This window comes from Vombatus ursinus, unplaced genomic scaffold, assembly GCF_900497805.2.
Source record: "Vombatus ursinus unplaced genomic scaffold, bare-nosed wombat genome assembly UNPS02014801.1, whole genome shotgun sequence".
Classification (NCBI taxonomy): Eukaryota; Metazoa; Chordata; class Mammalia; order Diprotodontia; family Vombatidae; genus Vombatus; species Vombatus ursinus.
In genome coordinates this window covers 5,067,974-5,089,101 of record NW_020954579.1, presented here as the reverse complement: position 1 = coordinate 5,089,101, position 21,128 = coordinate 5,067,974, and the positions used below count along the sequence as shown (strand labels likewise).

The 21,128-nt window shown below is 37.8% G+C and overlaps 1 protein-coding gene across 1 annotated transcript in view; it reads right to left on the bottom strand.

Moving 5' to 3' along the window:
- The window catches only part of B4GALNT2 (beta-1,4-N-acetyl-galactosaminyltransferase 2), a 48,300-nt gene that overhangs the window by 15,732 nt on the left and 11,440 nt on the right, over window positions 1-21,128 (bottom strand). The window contains exons 3-4 of the mRNA XM_027873358.1: window positions 13,400-13,531; window positions 7,944-8,050 (exon numbers count right to left, since the gene is read on the bottom strand). Coding sequence (XP_027729159.1) covers window positions 7,944-8,050; window positions 13,400-13,531 — 239 coding nt within the window. The remainder of the gene's footprint in view (window positions 1-7,943; window positions 8,051-13,399; window positions 13,532-21,128) is intronic.

Sequence of the window (21,128 nt, the reverse complement as noted above, 5' to 3'; positions counted from 1 at the left end):
GTCAGTGGAATAGAGTAGCTATACAATAACACAGCAGCAAATGACTATAGTAACCTTGTGTTTAACCAGTGAAGACTTTAAGTTTTGAGGATAACAATTCATTATTTGGTAAAAATTGTTGGGAAAACTAGAAAGCAGTCTGGCAGAAATTGGGCATAGACCAATATCTTATACCATTTACCAGGATAAGGTCAAAATGGATACATGACCTAGATATAAAAGGAGATATCACAAGAAAATTAGAAGAACATGGAACATATTACCCATCAGACTTATGGATAGGAGAATAATTTGTGAATAAAACAAGAGATAGAGAGCATTGTGAGGTATAAAATGGATAATTTCAATTACATTAAATTGAAAAGTTTTTGTAAAAATAAAATTAATGTAGCCAAGATTAGAAGAAAAGCAGAAAATTGGGGGAAAATTTTATAGACATGCTCTTAGATAAAGGTCTCATTTTTCAAATATATAAAGAACTTTGTCAAATCTATAAGAATATGATTCATTCCCCAATTGATGAATGGTCAAAGGATATGAAAAGGCAGTTTTGCAATGAAAAAATCAAAACTATCTATATAGTGATATGAAAAAATTCTATAAATGACTATTGATTAGAGAAATGCAAATTAAAATAACTTTGAGATATCATCTTACACTCATTAGATTGGCTAAAACAATAAAAAGGGAAAATGACATATTGGAGGGGATGTGGAAGAATTAGGACACTAATTTACTGTTAGTGGAACTGTGACCTGATGGAACCATTTTGGAGAGGAATCTGGAATTATGTCCAAGTTCCCAGCAATACTACTATTGGGACTGTTTCCCAAGGTGATTGGGGGAAAAGGAAAATAACTTATATGTCCTAAAATATTTATAGCAACTTTCTTTGTGGCAGCAAAGAACTAGAAATTGAGAGGATGCCCTTCAATTGGGAAATGGCTATACAAATTGTGGTATATGATTGTGATGGAATACTATTGTGCTATAAGCAATGATGAGCTGGTTGATTTTAGGAAAACAAGGAAAGACTTACATGAAATAATGAAAAGCGAAATGAGTAAAACCAAGAGAATGTTATACACAGTAACAGAAATATTATCATAAGAACAATTCAGTATGACTAATTCATTTTGAGTATCATAAATACTCAAATCAACTATAAAGACACTATAAAGGAAGACGCTATCAACCTCCAGAAAAAGAACTGATGAATAAAAGTATGTATATGTATAGTATGGTTTTACATATGTGTATGTTCTTTATACACACACACACACACATTTGTGTCTAATGGTAGCCTTCTCTAGGGTAGGGTGGGGAGGGAAGGAAAAAAATTAAAAGTACAGAGCAAAGAACAAAAAACTTAGAAGGACCTACAGAAAAGCAAGGCAGCTTTGAAAATGATGAGTAGTATTTATTACATAGTTTTTAAAAAGTTATCAGTGTGAAATGGAAATTCAGGGTTTTATATCAAATCTTTTTATGTTGTGCTGTGTACATGGAAATAGTCTTTTTTGTGTGTCTTTTTGCATTTAATATTTAAGTTCAAAATGAATAAAAAATGTTTTTTATGGTGATAGTAGAGTCAGAATAAAAAGCCTGCATTAGGAGTTATTGGGCCAGACTATTTTACTGCACAACTATAGCACATCAAACACCAGGAGAATGAGAGGGGAGTATTTTAGTCAGTGCATTCAGTATATATAGATGCTGCAGCAAAGGGCAGTGAATCAGCAAAATGTCACTGTAACTAACGGGATTGCTTCACCTGTGCCTTCCCCATCTGCCCCTCTTCACTTCTGATTCTTTCTGGAGTAAGTTTGCCTTGAGCTATTTTTTTTTTTATCCAGGATGTCTCTGGACAGGGCATTCAGCCAGTTGCTTCTGATTCATCTCTGTGGAACCAGCTCTGAGATACTTATCTCTGACCTTAACATGAATATGTCAGCTGTTTTGCCTCAGTTCCAGTGGGCCAGCTTCCAGGCTTATGTGCAATGTTACATTTCCTCATTTTCAGTCTCCATCGATGGTTGACTTCAACTCATACCACCTTCTTGCAAGTTTTTTTTTTTTTTTAGGCAATTGGGGTTAAGTGACTTGCCCAGGGTCACACAGCTAGTAAGTGTCAAGTGTTTGGTCTGAGGCCGGATTTGAACTCAGGTCCTCCTGACTTCAGGGCCGGTGCTCTATCCACAGTGCCACCTAACTGCCCCAAAGTAATTTTTTTTTTGTTTTTGTTTTTTGGGGTTTTTTTGGCTAGGCAATGGGGTTAAGTGACTTGCCCAGGGTCACACAGCTAGTAAATGTTATGTGTCTGAGGCCAGATTTGAACTCAGGTCCCCCTGAATCCAGGGCTGGTGCTCTATCCACTGCACCACCTAGCTGCCCCTTGCAAGTTCTTCCATGGCAAATGAGAGGACAGATGGGAAAAGTGCTTATCTTCTTTCTCTCACCTTCGACTATTGCTTTTCCCTACAGGTGATGGAATGTTTCCTACAAACCCTTCAGCCTGAGCAGAACTGTCTTCCGCTTCTGTGTCTGTCTGTGTCACTCTCTCTAAGCTTACTATCCAATGCCAATGATGATCATTAGTCAGGTGGGTTTGTGTGGACAGGGTAGGCTAAATAGCAGTGGGCTATGTCTTTTGGCTGTCTAAACATGTCTCAGAAGCCAATGAAGCTCCATGACATCTCCTGGACTCTTACTTGGTAAATTGGTGAATGATTCTCCTCACTTTTTACCTTCAGCTGTTTTCTGTGCTATTACTGCCTGACTTCCTGATAAAATCATGATTTGTTACTGGTGAATGCTTCTTATCCACTCTCTTCTCTGATCTGCCCCGTCCTTCTCTCTGCTACAGATTGTTTCATTGGCACAAATCAGGACTTGGAACTCACAATACTTCATGCTACTTGCAAACAGCAGCAGTGCCTGGACCCAGATAGCTCACAAAGTGTTATTGGTTTGAATCTCCTTTACCTCCTCTCCTCCCATTGTCCATAGGAGTGCAGATTTATCAAGACCTTTTGATCTTACAAGCTAATAAAGGGTATTGGCAGGCTGACCTAGAAGCCTGTAATTATGTTGGAAGGATTAGTCAATATGGCTCACCCAGTGGGGATGAATTGAAGTAATTCCTAGCAGTGAATCAATGATATTTCTACCTTATGTTGGAAGGAACTAGAGACCAAATTGCCAACATTCATGAAGTTATGGAGAAACAAGTGAGTTGCATAAAAAAAAATCTACTGCTTCATTGCCTACGCTAAAACCTTTGACTGTGTGGATCAAGTGACAAAGTCTTCAAAGAGATGGGAGTGCCAGATCATCTTACTTTTCTCCTGAGGAACATGTATTTGAGTTAAGAAGGAGCAATTAGAACTGAACATGGAACAACTGACTGGTTTAAGATTGGGAAAAGAGTATAACAAGGCTGTACATAGTCACCTTATTTATTTAATTTATGTGTGAAGTGTATCATGTGAAATGCTAGGCTGGCAGGATCAAAAACTGGAATTAAGGTTGCCAGGAGAAATATCGACAATCTCAGATATACAGATGATATCACTCTGATGGCAGAAAGTGAAGAAGAATTAAGAAGCTTCTTGATGAGGGTGAAAGAGCAGAGTGTAAAATCAGGCTTGAAGTTTAACATGAAAAAAAAATACCCAAGATCATTGGCAACTGGTTTCATCAGTTCTTGGCAAATAGAGGGAGAAGAAATTGAAGTAGTATTGGATATTACATTCTTGGGCTGAAAGATCACTGTAGACAGCAACTGCAGCCATGAAATTAAAATGTGCTTGCTTCTTGGAGGGAAAGCTTCAGCAAATCTGGGCAGCACACTAAAAAGCAGAGATATCATCTTGCTGTCAAAGGTTTGTATAGTCAAAGTTATTGTTATTCTAGTAGTAATGTATGGCTGAGAGTTGGACAATATGGAAAGCTGAGTGCCACAGAATCAATGCTCTCAAATTGTGGTGCTAGAGAAGACTTTACTTTGGCCACATAATGAGAAGACAGGACTCATTGGAAAAGGTCCTTATATTGGGAAAGATGGAAGTAAAAAGGAGAAAGATATGGCAGAGAATGAAATAGATAGATAGCATCATGGAAGCAACAAACATGAGCTTCAAATGACTTTGGGAGACAGTGGAGGATACAATGGCCTGGCATCCTATGATCTATGGGGTTGTGAAGAGTCACATATAACTGAATGAATGAACAACAACGAATAAGTGGAATGGGCTGCCTTGGAGGTGGCCTCTCATTGGAGATCTTACAAAGGCTAGATGAGCATTTATCTAGTTTGTTACATGCAGGATGCTTTTTCAGGGAAACACTGGATAGTTGAGCTCCCTTCCAACTCTGAAACCCTGGGATTCTGAGAAGGGATGGTGTCCATGTCAGTTAGAACTCCTTAGCAAGCTAGTTGTACAGTATGTGGTCAGAAGTGTGTGATTTCTCAATGAACAGAGAATCTCTCATCTTCTTAAAAGTTCCTCAGAACCCAGCCCAGCCCTGATGACTTCCCAGGTGTCCTGGACTCTTGATTGAGTAGTGAATACTTTGTTGTCTGCTCCTTTCTTGGCACCTTTCTCTATTTCAAATGATTTCTTTGAAAAACCTTATCTTGAATTCTCCTAACACCAACCCTGTTTGATTTTTCCACCCAAAGAGCCTCTCTGTTACAGCTTGAATCTCTGGCAAAAGAATATGATTCAGATTTCTAAAAGCCCTATACTGCATTGCCCTGTCCATGATCCAGCAGGAGTATCAGAGTCAGGTGGAGCTGTATACTAGCATCTTCCTGGAGATAGACATGAGGCAATGCAAGATCCATATCTCCAAGGTCTGAGCTGCAGACAGCATGACAAGGAGGAGCAATAAGAAGCAACAGAAAAGAGACCTATATTGACAAAGGACATAACAAAGAATTATAGGTGATGTCAGCAAGAAGCTGAAAAGAAGACACCTTCAATGAAAAGCAAAAGATAATTCCCTAAACCAAAATTGAAAGTGGAAACATGTTTTCCATGTGTTTTGACTTCTTCTGGAAGTCTGTTCATTCCCCTTCCATTTATATGGTGAATGCTATATACAATTTGCATGCTGTCTCCTCCATCAGAATGTGAGCTTCTCCTGGGCAAGGGACTGTTTTTGCCTTCCTTTGTATCCCCAGCACTTAGCACAGTGCCGAGCACATGCTAGGTATTTAATAAATGATTGTTGATTGGCTGCTCATCTTCTAGCCCTAGATAGTAAAAAGAAAAATGAAGTCTCCAAGATCTCTAGGTCAGAAGATATCTAGAGATTTCCAGTGGGAAAGAATGAATGGGTTAATAAACGAATGAGTGAATGAACAATTATGAATTTATTATTTAATTATTTCCATGGGCTTAATTATCATCTCTATTCATATGACTCCTACATCTATATATGCAGCCCAAGTTTTTCTCCCAAGCTCTGGTTCTATTTCACAAACAGTTAATTGGACATTTTGAACTCAGTATGCTTTAAGCACCTCAAATTCAACATGTCTAAAATGGAACTCATCATCTTTTCCCTAACATCTTCCCCTCTTCCAAACTTTTCTATTTTTTTTAAGGGTACCATCATTTTTCCAATTACTCAGATTCAGTTACCCAGATTCACAACCTTGCAGCCATCCTTAACTCCTTGCTGTCACTTACCCCACACAACCAAATTTAGGCACTTCTATCCCTGAAACACCTTTGAATACATCTTCATTCACATAGCCACTCCTTTAATTTGGGCTCTCATAATCTCATAACTAAAATAGCCTCCTAAATGGTCTCCTTGCCTCAAATCTCTATCTATTCCAACCAATCCTCCATATAGTAGGTAAAGTGATTTTCTTGAATTGTAGGTCTGATTATGTTATCTCCATACTCAACAAACTCCCCAGGCTCTCTATTATATCTAATATCAAATATACCTTCCTCTGTTTGGCATTTAAACTCTTCATAATCTGTTGCCATCTTACTTTTCATTTGATGCTCCATCTTTTGTCTCCATATCATTGCACTGGCTGTTCTCATGCCTATAATGCATTCTTTCTTCATGTTCACTTCATGGAATCCCTGGTTACCTTTAAGATCCAACTTAAGTGATACCTTCTGCATGAGATCTTCCCTAGTGCCACCAGTTTCTAGTACCTCCCTCCACCCCACGAGATTAATTTTGTGTATGTGTAAGAGAGACCATGTTTTTCTGAGAAAAGCAGTTGCTGAGTTGTCTGCATTGAGGCATAGGTCTGCACAGAGATCAAAAAGATGCAGTTGCAAGTTGAATCTGACAGAGTTCTGATACATCAATTGCTCATTTTAATGGGACAAACTGTAGAATACTGGACTGAATGAAGAACGCAGAATGCTTCAGTGAGCTGCGTATGAAGAATTGAAGGATTAGATTACTTTTAGGCTAATAACAGGATATGTGGATTAAGAATTGTTCTTTAATTATAGGACAAATATACTTTGCCTGATCAAAGACAGCAGACAAAATTTTGATTACTAACCATAAGCTAAGGTGGGGTAATTCACAGAGAGGATCCAGACTACAAATCCAGAAAGATTAAAGAAGTGAAAGGACAGATTTCAAAATTGTGTTAGAGACCATAACTCTCTCTCTGTACTCACACTAGATGCTAAGCCAATTAATTTGCCAGCTAGAGTCAGACTACTCTCTAGAGTTACTTGTTGCTGAAAGGAAGAAGGAAGAGAGAACATATACTGTATTCTCTATTATGACTTGCTGCTGGAAAGATGGATAATAAGGAGTAGAGAGAACATTCTCTGCTATCTATTGTGATTTTCTGCTGAGAGAAGTGAAGATAGAATATACTTCTCTGCATTGCTACTTGTTGTTGCTGAGAGGAAGAAGAGAAGAATCCTGAGAATCAGAGATGAAGAGGTCTTTTCTAAATTTAGGGTAAAAGTCATTGCCTTTTCCTAAAAGAGCATAACACTACTTTAGCTGAAGGCATCAGATAAGCCTGAATCTGGAAGTGATAGATACTACAGTGGCTATTGACGAGTAAGTATAACTGACGAGAAGAACAGCTTGGAAGCAGAGAATCAAAGAAGTCATTCAGTGGATTGATCAGGGTGACTGAGATGTTAGTCCAAGTGAAGTATTATTCAAGCATGGGGTAGATAAACTTTAGATTAGAAGTGGAAGCTTCTGTTAAATATAGAAGCTACATTCATCAAAGAACTCTTATGGAAAGTTCTTGAGACAAGAAGAGGACATTAAAGTTTTCAGTTCCAGAGTTGTGTTATGTCAAACACATGGGTTTTCCTTACTCACATGCTTCTCTGACAGGTTTGTATCTACTCTTCCATACAAGCACTAAGTATATTGATGGAAGAATGTGACCCAGGTTTATGTGCAAAGTGTGATGCATTTATTATTCTTGCATTTGCCTTACATGAATAATTATGATATTATTTTTGTTTATTTTACTTTATTGTTAAATAAATAGTTATAGTTACTATCTAATGTGCCAATTATTACAAATTATTGTAAATGGTTGAATTTATGTAAACAGAAGTACAACAGTGAGAGCTTGAGATCTATGATGACTATGGGGAATGTATTCCCTCACAAAAAGGCTACCTTAAGTGCTTGAGAGAATTTGAGCATAGCCAATAGTGATTCTTCAGATGTTTCATAATGCATTGTATGTACTTACATATGTGCAGTTTTTCCTTCATTAGAATGTAAGCTCCATGAAAGTAGGAAATTTTTTCTTTGTATCTCTAAAACCTAGCCTGGAACATAGTAGGCACTTAATTAATGACTGTTGATTGAGAGAGTGAGAATTAAATGGTTAATTGTCCATTACTCAGCCTTAGGAACAAGAATGAAAATAAGGGAGGGGAATGGGACCAAGGAAATGGGCAGGCACCTACCTGGGATCAGAATTGTGTGAAGGGGCATCACCTCCACCCCGTGGATAGGGTACCCAAAAGGGATATTTGGCTGGGCCAGCATAGGTGGAGGGTGGGGCAGTCCTTCTCTGCAGAAGAAAGAGAAATATTAATGCACTGTTTTGAGCTCCTCTTGTCCCATTTGTTCTCACCTCCAACAAACAATTACAAAACATTTTCCATGGGCAGTGACTTGTGATGGTCTGTGGGAAGAGACAACATGAGGAAACTTTCCATCTGATGGCAGAAATGTGGTTCCTGCCTTTGGTGAGTTCCCACTGTATTAGGGGAGACACAGTATCTTCTTTCTGGAAATGTCTAATCTAATTGTAGGAAATAGAGTATACGCACCAAATATAACTTGACAATGTGCACACACACACACACACATATAAAATTATTATTATTATTATTACAAGTATGTTTTGCTTTCCTGATTGCTTGTGTATAATAAAAGCTAGCATTAAGCATAAGTAGCTCTTTAAGGTTTGCAAAGAGCTGTTTATATGTTATTTCATTTGATCCTCACAAGAGCCCTGTGCTATTATTGCCCTCATTTTATGAATGAGGAAATTGAGGCAGAGAGAAGGTAAGTGACTTTCCAAGAGTTACAGAGTAAGTGTCTGAGGCTGGATTTGAACTCAGATCTTCTTGAACCCAAGTCCTACCTTCTTAACTACTGAGCTGCTTCATGTACACATAGTTAATTATGTATACATAGTTAAAAGACAGTTATTCTCTTGGGAAGGAAGGGACAGCTAAAACTACCTTCCTCTGGCACCACTTATCAGAAAGCTAATCTTTCCCTTTTGTTCAATTCCTGATCATCATACCTACTTCCATTACTCCTTCCCCACACCTACCTCTAACCCTTTTCTTACTCTCTTAAATTGCAGGACTCCAGTCAAACATCCCTTTTTCCTCTCCCCTGGAAGTCTTCTCTGACACCCCCTACCCAACTTTTTCGTCCCTTCATCTTCTCCCATATTCCCAGCTCCAATGTTTAGTAGAGAGTCTGTCTCTCATTTATCAGACTGGGAGCTCTGTCTGTGAGGGTAGGGGCTGTTCCTCTTATTCTTCTATTTTTAAAAAAATTATTTATTTTTAGTTTTCAACATTCACTTCCATAAGATTTTGAGTTTTAAATTTTTTTCCTCTTCTTTCCCTCTGCCCTCCCCAAGACAGCATACAAGCTGATATAGGCTCTACATATACATTCCTATTAAACATATTTTCACATTAGTCATGTTGTAAAGAAGAATTAGAACCAATGGGAGGAACCATGAGAAAGAAGAAACAAAACAAAATGATAACAAAAAGAGAGCAAATAGTATGCTTCCATCTGCATTCAGACTCCATAGTTCTTTCTCTGGATGTGGATAGCATTTTCCATGATGAGTCTTTTGGAGTTGTCTTAGATCCTTGCATTGCTGAGAAGAGCTAAGTCTTTCAAAGTTAGTCATCACACAATGTGGCTGTTACTGTGTAAAATGTTCTCCTGGTTCTGCTCACTTCATTCAGAATCAGTTCATATTTTATTTTTTGAGGCAAATGGGGTTAAGTGACTTGCCCAGGGTCACACAGCTTGCAAGTGTCAAGTGCCTGAGGCAGGATTTGAACTCAGGTCCTCCTGGTTCCAGGGCCAGCGCTCTATCCACTGTACCACCTAGCTGCCCCAGCATCAGTTCATATAAGTCTTTCCAGGTTTTTATGAAGTCCACCTGCTCATCATTTCTTATAGCACAGTAGTATTCCATTACATTCATATACCACAACTTATTCAGCCATTCCCCAGTTGATGGACATCTCCTCAATTTCCACTTGTTGGCCACCACAAAAAAGCTGCTATAAATATTTTTGTACATGTGAGTCCTTTCCCCCTTTTTATGGTCTCTTTGGGATATAGACCTAGAAGTGATATTGCTGGGTCAAAGGGTATGTACAGTTTTCTAGCCCTCTGGGCATAGTTCCAAATTGTTCTCCAGAATGGTTGGATCAGCTCACAACTCCTCCAATAATGCATTAGTGTTCCAATTTTCCCACATCTTCTCCAGCATTTGTCATTTTCCTGTTTTGTCATGTTAGTCAATCTGATAGGGATGATGTGTTACCTCAGAGTTGTTTTGATTCACATTTCTTTCATCATTTAATGATTTAAAGCATTTTTTCATATGACTATAGGTAGCTTTAATTTCTTTATCTGAAAATTACCTATTCGCATCCTTTGACCATTTGTCAACTGGGGAATGACTTGTATTCTTATAAATTTGTCTCAGTTCTCCATATATTTTAGAAATGAGGCCTTTTTCAGAAACACTGGCTGTAAAAATTGTTTCCCAGCTTTCTACTTCCCTTCTAATCTTAGTTGCATTGGTTTTGTTTGTGCAAAAACTTTTCAATTTAATGTAATCAAAAGCATCCATTTTGCATTTTGTAGTGTTCTCTGTCTCTTGTTTAGTGATTAATTCTTCCATTCTACATACATCTGACAGGTCTGACAGGTAAACTATTCCTTGTCTCCTAGTTTGCTTATAGTATCAGCCTTTATATCTTTATATGTATTTTGACTTTATCTTAGTATATGGTGTAATATGTTTGTCTATTCCTGGTTTCTGCCATACTGTTTTCCAGTTTTCCTAGCAATTTTTGTTAAATAATGAGTTCTTATCCCAGAAGCTGGAGTCTTTGGGTTTATCAAACAGTAGATTACTCTAGTCATTGACTATTGTGTCTTATATACTTCGTCTATTCCACTGATCCACTACTCTACTTCTTAGACAGTACCAAGTAGTTTTGGTGATTGCTGCTTTATAATACAATTTAAGATCTGGAATGACTAGGCCACTTTCCCTTGCATTTCTTTTCATTAATCCTCTTGATATTCTGGGCCTTTTGTTCTTCCAGATGAATTTTGTTATTATTTTTTGTAGCTCTATAAAATAATTTTTTGGTAGTTTGATTGGTATGGCACTGAATAAGTAAATTAATTTAGGTAGAATTTTCATTTTTTAATATCAGCTCAGTTTACCCATGAGCAACTGATATTTTCCCAATTATTTAGATCTGACTTTATTTGCATGAAAAGTGTTTTGTAATTGTGTTCATATAATTCCTGGGTTTTTTTGGCAGGTAGACTCCCAAATATTTAATAATGTCTACAGTAACTTTAAATGGAATTTCTCTTTCTATCTCTTGCTGTTGAGCTTTATTAGTAATATATAGGAATGCTGATGATTTATGTGGGTTTATTTTACAGCCTGCAATTTTGCTAAAGTTATTTATTATTTCAAGTAGTGTTTTACTTGATTCTCTAGGATTCTCTGAGCATACCATCATATCATCAGCAAAGTGTGATGGCTTTGTTTCTTCTTTGCCTATTCTAATCTCTTCAATTTCTTTTTCTTCTCTTATTGCTAAAGCTAACATTTCTAGTACAATATTGAATAACAGTGGTGATAAAAGACATCCTTTTTTCATCCCTGATCTTATTGAAATACCTCTAGCTTATCCCCATTACCTATAATGCTTGCTGATGGTTTTTGATAGATACTACTTATTTTAAGGAAGACTCAATTTATTCTTATGCTCTCTAGTGTTTTTAGTAGAAATATGTTGTATTTTTTCAAAAGCTTTTTCTGCATCTATTGAGATGATCATGTGGTTTCTGTTAGTTTTGTTGTTGATTTGGTCAATTATGCTGATAGTTTTCCTAATATTGAACCAGCCCTGCAGTCCTGGTATAAATCCTACCTGGTCATAGTGTATTATCCTTGAAATAAGTTGTTGTAATCTCTTTGCTAATATTTTGTTTAAAAATTTTGCATCTATATTCACCAGGGAAATTGGTCTATATTTTTCTTTCTCTGTTTTGGCTCTTCCCAGTTTAGGTATCAGCACCATATTCATATCATAAAAAGAATTTGGTAGGATTTCTTCTTCACCTATTTTCCCAAATAGTTTATATAGTATTGGAGTTAATTGTTCTTTAAATATTTGATAGAATTCACTTGTAAATCCATGTGGCCCTGGAAATTTTTTCTTAGGGAGTTCATTGATGGCTTGTTCAATTTCTTTTTCTGAAATGGGGCTATTTAAGTATTTTATTTCCTTTTCTGGTAATCTGGGCAATTTATATTTTTGTAAATATTCATCCATTTCACTAAGACTGTCAAATTTACTGGCATACATTTGGGCAAAATGGCTCCTAATTATTGTTTTAATTTCCTCTTCATTGGTGGTGAATTCACCCTTTTAATTTTTGATACTGGTAATTTGGTTTTCTCCTCTTTTTTGATCAAATTAACCAAAGGTTTATCTATTTTGTTGTTTTTTTACCCCATAAAATCAGCTCTTAGTTTCATTGACTAGTTCAACAGTTTTCTTAATTTCAATTTTATTAATCTCTCCTTTGGTTTTCAGAATTTCTAATTTGGTGTTTAATTGAGGATTTTTAATTTGTTCTTTTTCTAGTTTTTTTAGTTGTATGCCCAAGTCATTGATCTCCTCTTTCTCTATTTTATTCATCTCAGCATTTAGAAATATAAAACTTCCCCTAAGAACAGCTTTCACTGCATCTCATAAATTTTGGTATGTTGTCTCATTATTGTCATTCTTTTGGATGAAGTTATTGATTGTTTCTGTGATTTGTCATTTGACCCACTCATTCTTTAGGATTAGATTATTTAGTTTCCAATTAATTTTTAGTCTATCTTTCCATGGCCCTTTATTACATGTAATTCCTCTTATTCTTTTTGTCTCAACAACCCAACACATACAGACACACCCTACCACCAACCCTGATCAACACAGTGTTCTGTCCATAGAGGTATCATATCCATCAGTGGTGGTGAATAAAAATTGCCCTTGAATAGAACCTGAATATAGTTTGCCTAAATACCCACACAAAATTCAGGTTCCAAATAGATTCTCTATCCTTTTGTTATTGCTATTCAGTTGTGATCCTATTTGGGATTTTCTTGGCAATGATACTGTAGTGGTTTGCCATTTCTTTCTCCACCTCATTTTGTAGATGAGGAAACTGAGGCCAACAGTGTTAAGCGACTTTCCCAGGGTCACATCTCTAGTAAATGTCTGAGTTCAGATTTGAATTCATGAAGATGAGCCCTTCTGATTCCAAGTCCAGGGCTCTGTCCACTGAACCAACTCTTTCCCTCACCCTCAGATATTTCCTGCTTTTCCCCCTCAGTTCCATCTTCCCAGCCCCTCAGATTGACCTAAATCCCCCTCACCAATATGACAAAAGATGGATCACTCACAAAGTCAGGAAAAGGGGAGTATAAATGCCACCAGGAGTTGTATTCTATGGTGAGCTCAAGAGAGATCTTGCCCAGGATCCATTTGAGATAGAGACCCTAGAAAATCCTCCTAAGATTTTTTAGAGAACTTTTTAGAGATTCTTCATGTAAAGTCTGCATTACCTCCTTCGGAAATGTTCAAATTCTGCCTTTCTCCTGATTTTCACTGCCTCAAGTTCACTCTTGTTGTAGGACTCCCGAAAGATGTAGTTCCCTGATTGCTTTTCACATTCACACTGACTTTGGGGGAACAACCTGCAAAAAGAAGACAGACTATAAACATGGTCCATGTGGGTGGACTGGAATGGGGGACCCTTAGACTCACCCCAGTAAAATAGCACCCCATTATTTTTCCCTTTTGTTGCTGGAGATGGCCCAATTAGATTAAAAGACTAGGAATTGAGTGATTATCTCCATGGAGATACAAAGAGATGTCAAAGCTAGAGATGTGGGAGGAGCTATGGGACCAGACTTATTGCTTATTTATCATGTGATGCCACTCTCCCTGAGCCAAGTCTGCACAGTTGGAATTCACCCCAAAGCCACTGCACAACAAGGAAAAGAAAGGAAGAGGAAGGCAGAGCAACTATGGATATGGTTCTTCACATATGCAGAGAAATTCCAAGAGTGTGATGTGGCAGTCAAAAAAGCTAATGCAACCTTGGGCTGCATTAAGAAGGACATAGCTCCCCCAAAGTAGAGTTGTCTCAAATGGAATGGGCTCTTCCAGAGATTGTGGCTTTTCCTTCCTTGGAGGTCTTCAGGCAGAAGGCTGGGTAACCGCTTGTAGGCTATTTTATAGTAGGGATTCCTTTTGTTCATGAAATGAATTAGATGGCTCTGAGGTCCTTGCAAGCCCTCAAATTTTCTGATTCTGTGGCTGAATCAGTACTCAAAGCTTTCTATACTCCAAGTTTCTAATTTCTAAGTTTTTAAACTCAAATTTCTATAACTTGACATGGCCAACCTTTGGGAAGCTTTGACAGGTGGGGAGAGTCCTTTGTCTGGTTCTTTCTTGATTTCTCTTAAATTCATATTTAGATGGTCTTTATATGTCTTCACAATGTCAAAGACCGATTATTTGATGCAGTTCTTGTCATTGCAAAAGTAGTTTCTCTATAGAGTCTGTTTTGTTGGTGGTATATAGGAAGATACACACACACATATATGTAATTTTATATAGCAAGTTTATATAGCAAGTCTATCTTGCTACTTTGCTAAAGTTGTGTATATTAGTGTAATTAGATTTTTGTTGAGTGATTTGAATTTTCTAAGAATACAATCATGGCATACACAAATAAGGAGATATTTTAGTTTTTTAATGTCTATGTTTATGCTATTAATTTCTTTTTTTATGCTGGCTACTAAAATGTAGTTTAAAGCCAGGATATTTACTTTCATTTTTTCTATTTGATGTTTTTTGAAAAGTTATTGATAAATATATTTTGAAACAATAACTTATATATGTTTTGGAATAATTTTTTTTTTACCATTTTAGAACAGATCCTCCTATTCCCATATTTTTAGCATCTTTAAACTTAATATAAATGACTGCTCTATTTTTATCAAAGACTTTCTCTGCACCTCTTTGTATAATCATGCTATCATTATTTTTTCTCTTGTTGCTAAGATTTATAATGTTTATTTCCTGCTATTAAAATATCTGCATTCAAATTACAAAATCTATTTGGTCTTAACAGATAATTTTTTCTTTATTACTTAATCAGTTTACTAGTATTTTATTTGCTATTTTCACTGCTAGTTATGATTGTAATGGCCTTTAGTTTTCTTTCTCAGTCTAATGTTTGTCTAGTTTAGCAATCAAAATCCTATTTTCCTCATAGAAGCATATGGGTGCTTTCCCCTTTGTGCTCAGAAAGAGCCTATTTGATATAAGAGTTACTTGTTCCTTAAAAATTTTGGATAATTAACTTGGGATTCCATCTAAACCCAGTTCCTTTTTCAGCTATGATTTTTTTGTAAGCTCTGTAATTTCTCTTTCCATAAGGTCTTGATGGTTCTATTTAGTTTATCTACTTCTTTGACTTGTCAATTATGATATTTTATAGTTTTTAAAAGTCATCCATTTCTTTTAGGTTTTTAAATTATAATTATGTGTGATTGTCCTTAGAATATAATAGTTAATAATAATAATTAACTTTTATATAACACTTATTATGTGCCAAGTACTTCACAATTATCTCATTTGATCTACACAACAACCCTGGAAATAAGTATTATTATTATCCCCCTTTCACAGCTAAAGAAACTGATAAGGAAAGTGACTTGCTCAGGGTCACACAGCTAGTAAGTGTCTGAAGCTGAATTTGAACTCAGGTCTTCCTGACTCCCGGTCCAATACTCTATCAACTGAACCAGCCAGCTGCCTTTCCTGGTGAATTATACATAGCATGTGCAGATATTCCTTGTCCTTCTTCTGATGGATCAAGGAGTCTTGGTGAGATAGTTTTGTCCATAAGTGATTTGAGGGCCATTGCTGCATTGACTTTTGACTGGCTATGGACTTAGGAACCAGTGACTCAGAAGGTACTAAAACTGAAACAGTTCAAATACAAAAAGATTAACATGCTTCTATCTCTACCTCTTTTTTCTTTCTTTTCCTTCCTGGAGGTGTGAGGCAAGAGCTCCCATGAGCTACTGGGAAGGAAAGGGGAAGCAACTACCCTATCTCCCACTTAGCCACCATGTGTCTATGAACACAAGCCACTTCTCCACCTTTTGTGCTTATTCTTTCCTGATCCCAGGTGAATGAGGATTGCTAGAGAGGAGTTCCCAGGTGACTAGTGAGACTGGACAGTACATCAAAGCTAAGAGGAGTCCCACTGGCTACCAGAGCCCTGGTAACAGCACCCAAGGTCAATGAGAAGACCCAGCCACAGCCCAGCCACATGATTAACTAACTCAGCAGTGGACTGACCCATCAGCTGAGACTTGCAATGGGACAGAGAACCTAGATTATAGTCATCCTGACTGTGGCAGAAATAAAAACACCCAAGATGATGCACAAATTTCCCCTACTATCCAGAATGGTTGAGACTTTTACCTTGCTTCTTGAAACTAATTATGGTTGCTTACACCTCAACCCAAAGCACCTGGTTAAAGCACTTCATAGTCAATTATTAATTTTTAAAAGCTAAAACATTTTACAACCAATTTGGCCCAGCCACTAATACACCCTATCAATTTACTTAACCCCTATAATTGTTCCACTTATATTTTCTTACTTATCTTGCCTTCTCTGGTCTTGTCATCTACTTTCTCCTCCCCCTTTTATCCATCACTTCAACCTCAACTTCCTAGTTCAGCTTTATTCTCTTTAATTCTTTTATATCCTCTTTAATTGTCCTTGCTCTTGCTTCTCTTATAGCCTGAAAGTAGAAACTGAACCAGGATCTGGGCCTGGAGATTGTTTTCCTTCAACTTTTCTTCATTTTTTCCCCCAAATTTTATCAAGTTTTTTGTCTCCCCAAATTCAAGTTCTGCCCTACTCTTCTAGTTCAAACCCATTCAAGGTACCGAAATGATTTCTTTCTTCTTACTTAGCTTAAATCCTCTTCTCATCTCCTATTCCTTCCCCCACAACCTTCTCCCATAGAAGCCAGAAGTATAATCCTAGAAGAGATGAATATCAGAATTCCTTAGCAGGAAACTACACCTAGCAGAGATTAAACACAGAGGAGACAATTAAACACCACAAGACCAACAGTGTAACACCCACTTGAGACTATAGATTCATCAGTCACCAAGGGTCACCTAGACACCCGTGGAATAATGCATTCAGAAGATGAGCCACATCTAACCAGAATCAAACTCGGTGAGGGCTGTATGATGACATCACCAGAAGACAATGGTTATCCTACAGCATGAGAGACATGAATCTCTCCTGCATTTGCCCTGAGTACACACATTTCTCAGCATGTAGGTGGCACAGCAGAGAGAACACCAAACCTGGAGTTAGGAAGACTCATCTTCCTGAGTTCAAATCTGGCTTCAGATACTTCCTAGCTGTGTGACCCTGGGCAAGTCACTTAACCCTATTTGGCTCAGTTCCTCATCTGTCAAATGAACTGGAGAAGAAAATTGCAAACCACTCTAGCATCTTTGCCAAGAAAATTCCAATAGGGATCATGAAGAGTCAGACATGAATAAAAATGACTGATCAACAACATGTATTTCCTGTTTGTGCATCCTTCTACATCTGTGCTTTGGCCAGGTGCTCCCATGAGCATTCCATCCCTGGAGTTTTCTGCATCTTCATCTCCTCCTGGCTTTCCTGGTGTCATCAAATCAAACCCCACCTGCTTCAGGAGGTCTTTCACATTCTCTTCCAATTCTAGTACCTTCACTCTGAGAAAACCTTTCATTTAAACTGTTTATATCTTGTGCATACATAGTCATTTGTATGTTGTCTCCCCCATTAGAATGTGAGCTTAAGAGTCTGGTCAATATGGCTGATCTTTAATAAACCTCGTCTTTGGCTAAAATAAGATTTGGGTCAAATTCTTTCAGGCAGGACCCACGTGTCATGATTTTGGGGTCCTAGAACCCCTAACATCTAAACATCAACATTTTTGGTTCCTTGAGACTGGGAAAAACTGCCTAATCCCAAATTCTTCTCCAACCAAGACTGGAAGATCTCAATCAGGCTAAAGAAAAACTGGGTTGATACTCTGAAGATTGAGGGTAGGGGAAAAAGAGACCACATGGTAATTTGCTGTTAGAAGGGCTGAAAATGTCATTTTGAAAGCAAATAAATTTTCTTTTCTTCTTTTTTTTTTTTGGTTAGGCAATGGGGTTAAGTGACTTGCCCAGAGTCACACAGCTAGTAAGTGTTATATGTCTGAGGCTGACATCAGCCAGGTTCTGAAGTCTGACCCCTTGAACAGGACCCAGAGAGGCAGGGACAGCTTTATGCCCCTTGCCAGCAGGAAGCAGTTTTAGAAGTCGAGACCTTTGCCCTTTACCCACAAAGAATTAGGGTTCCATTTGTTTGAGGGGAGAGTCATGGGGTATGGGCCAAAGACAACCCCCATAAAAACACCTTCCTTCAACTTTACTTGAATCCTTTTACCTGATCAAGGAATTCTAGCAGTCTTCTGAGGTTATTCTTATCCCTATCAACTGGTTTTTCCTTATCACCAATGCCCAATCTACCAATTCTTTATTAATCCAATTAAAGTCTAGCCTTCTATTGTCTATTAAAATTGTCCAACCTACAATAAAACAAACTGAGGCAGAGCTCTGAGCCAATGGCACTTTATTAGAGGGTTCATAGTCCCCTCTAATGAAGTAGAATTCAGATCTTCCTCATGATCTGAGATGCCCCCTTCTTTCAGGGCCTAATTTTTTATTTTTATTAATTAATTAATTTATTTATTTTTGCAAGTCAGTTGGTGTTAAGTGACTTGCCTAGGGTCACACAGCTAGTAAGTGTCAAGTATCTAGTCTGAGATCAGATTTGAACTCAGGTCCTCCTGACTCCAGGGCTGGTGCTCTATCCATTGTGCCACCTAGGGGACCTCAGGACCTTATTTTTTATAAGGCTTGATACCAGATTTGGTACCTGAACAGTCTAAAGGGGCTATACAAAGTACAGAATCCCATTGATTGATAGACCTTGTTTCATGAGCCAAAAATGATACATCAGCTAGATACGGTATTTCAGCAGGGGGTTCTCAGGTTGGGTGAAGCACTTAGTGGAAGTGGTCATAATATGGTCATAAGATGTTCACCTGCTCATGTTGGACAAGAGGGTATGGTCTGGAGGTACAAAATAAGTTAGGAAACTTTCCATGTCAGTGAGTCGCCTCTGTCTTATTAGGCTTGATGACCATAATAAGAAAAAACAAGAGTGGAGGGACTCTAGTCAGCTTCCTATGATTAAGCAGGTGAACTTACAATCTGTAGCTCATAGCTCTGGGGCCCAATATATAGAACTTATAATCACTACCCCTATGAAATCATAGCAAATAGATCAGTACTGATTGGAATAGAGTCGGGGTCTAAATGAATTATTTCTCACACCCCTCCCCAGCTTTCTCCTGTTCTAATTAAAACACTAACCCCAAAACAAAATATGTCACTGGAGCAACTCAGAAATAATCATTCAGAAAAGTATGAAATACCTACTATGTACCAGGCACTGTACTAGGAAGCAGAGTAAAAGACAAAAAAGTAGTAAACATCCCTGCTCTTAAGGAGCTCATATTAAATTGTTAGGAGCAGGGGTTGGGGATGGAGTTGGACACAGTAATGGTGACAATATGAACACATGTATTTATAGGCAAAATAATACAAAGTAAATACAGAGCAATTTCTGGGTTGAGGTGTGCCCAGTGTGCACTAATACTAGCAACTGGGAGAATCCTGATAGTTGTCATTGGCACTTGAGAGGAACCTTGAAGGAAGCCAGGGATTCTAAGAAGTGGAACTGTGAAAAGAAAGCATTCCAGGCATGGGGGATAAAGGCAAGGAGTTGGGAGGTGGAATGTCATGTATGGGGGTCAGTTTGGTTGGAGTGTGTGAAGAAGAGGAACATGCAATAAGTCTGGGAAGGTAGACTGGAGGTGGATGGTGAACAAAGGGGAGCTTCATGGACTGTGTGGTATTTGAATTGGATCTTCAAGAATAGGCCACAGGCAGAGATTGGGTAGGTGAAGACATTACCAAATTAAGAGGGATGAGAATGAGTATTTGTTAAGTGTCTAATACACACACACACACACATATATGCCAGGCACTGTGCTAAGCTCTTTGCAAATGTCTCATTTGAGTCTCCTGAAAAGCCCGAGAAGTAGGTATGATTATTATCATTTCTATCTTACAGTTGAGGAAACTGAGATAGATAGAGACTAAGTGACTTACTCAGGGTCACACAGCTAAGTCTTTGAGGCTGGAATTGAACTCAGGTCTTCCTGACATGAGGCTCATCACTTTATCCTTTACATTACTTAGCTACCTCCTCGGAAACAGTTAGCCTTTGGAACTAGAGAACAAAATGATAGAATGTGGTACTGAGTTCTATAGGAGCTCAGAGAAGGGGTGGAGAATTCAGGGAAGGCTTTAAAAAAAGTGTGCTTGAACTCAACTTTGCAGTTTAGGTTAGGCTTGGACAGGCTCAGATGAAGATGAGATAAGGTAATTTTAAACAGAGTTTTGTAAGTACCAAAGCAGGAGTGATTTCCCAGAAGAGTATTTTACATATACATATACATATACATATATTATGTGTGGGGGGGATTAAGTATAAACAATGGAGCCACTCACTTTAGGGATGAGGTAAAAGAGGCATTTGTTTTATTTAGTTTGGGCTAATCACTTTAGAGGGTGGAGACACTTTATTGCTTGAGGTATAAAAGGCTTAGCTCGCGAAAAGTTGGTGCCGGATGTTTTCCTTTAATAAGGAAGGTTTTTTTGACTTTCATGGCTGACTACTATAGTGGATGCAGAAACAGAGGGAAGGAGCCATTTTGTTTGACTACTTGTGATTGCATTTAACAGTTCATAAGTGCCTTATTTCAATTTTTTGACCTTATTGCATTTTAACCCCAAGTCTAAATCACTGGACTGGCATGAAGGGGACTTGAGTAAGGGAAATCTGGTCCTTTACAAAGGACTTTGGATTTTAGGATTGCCTATCTATAAGCTGTGACAAGAGCACCCTGATGCAATTTGCAGGGAATGAATTTTTTTCTTTTTTTAGCTGAGAAGAGAATACAGGGAGTATGCCCAAGAGTAGCTTGATAAGACAAAGCTAGATCTTTGATGAGGTGTGAATTCTTCTGGCCCTGGTTATTCCCAGTATCCCTTTAATACTTTGTTAAGGATGGTC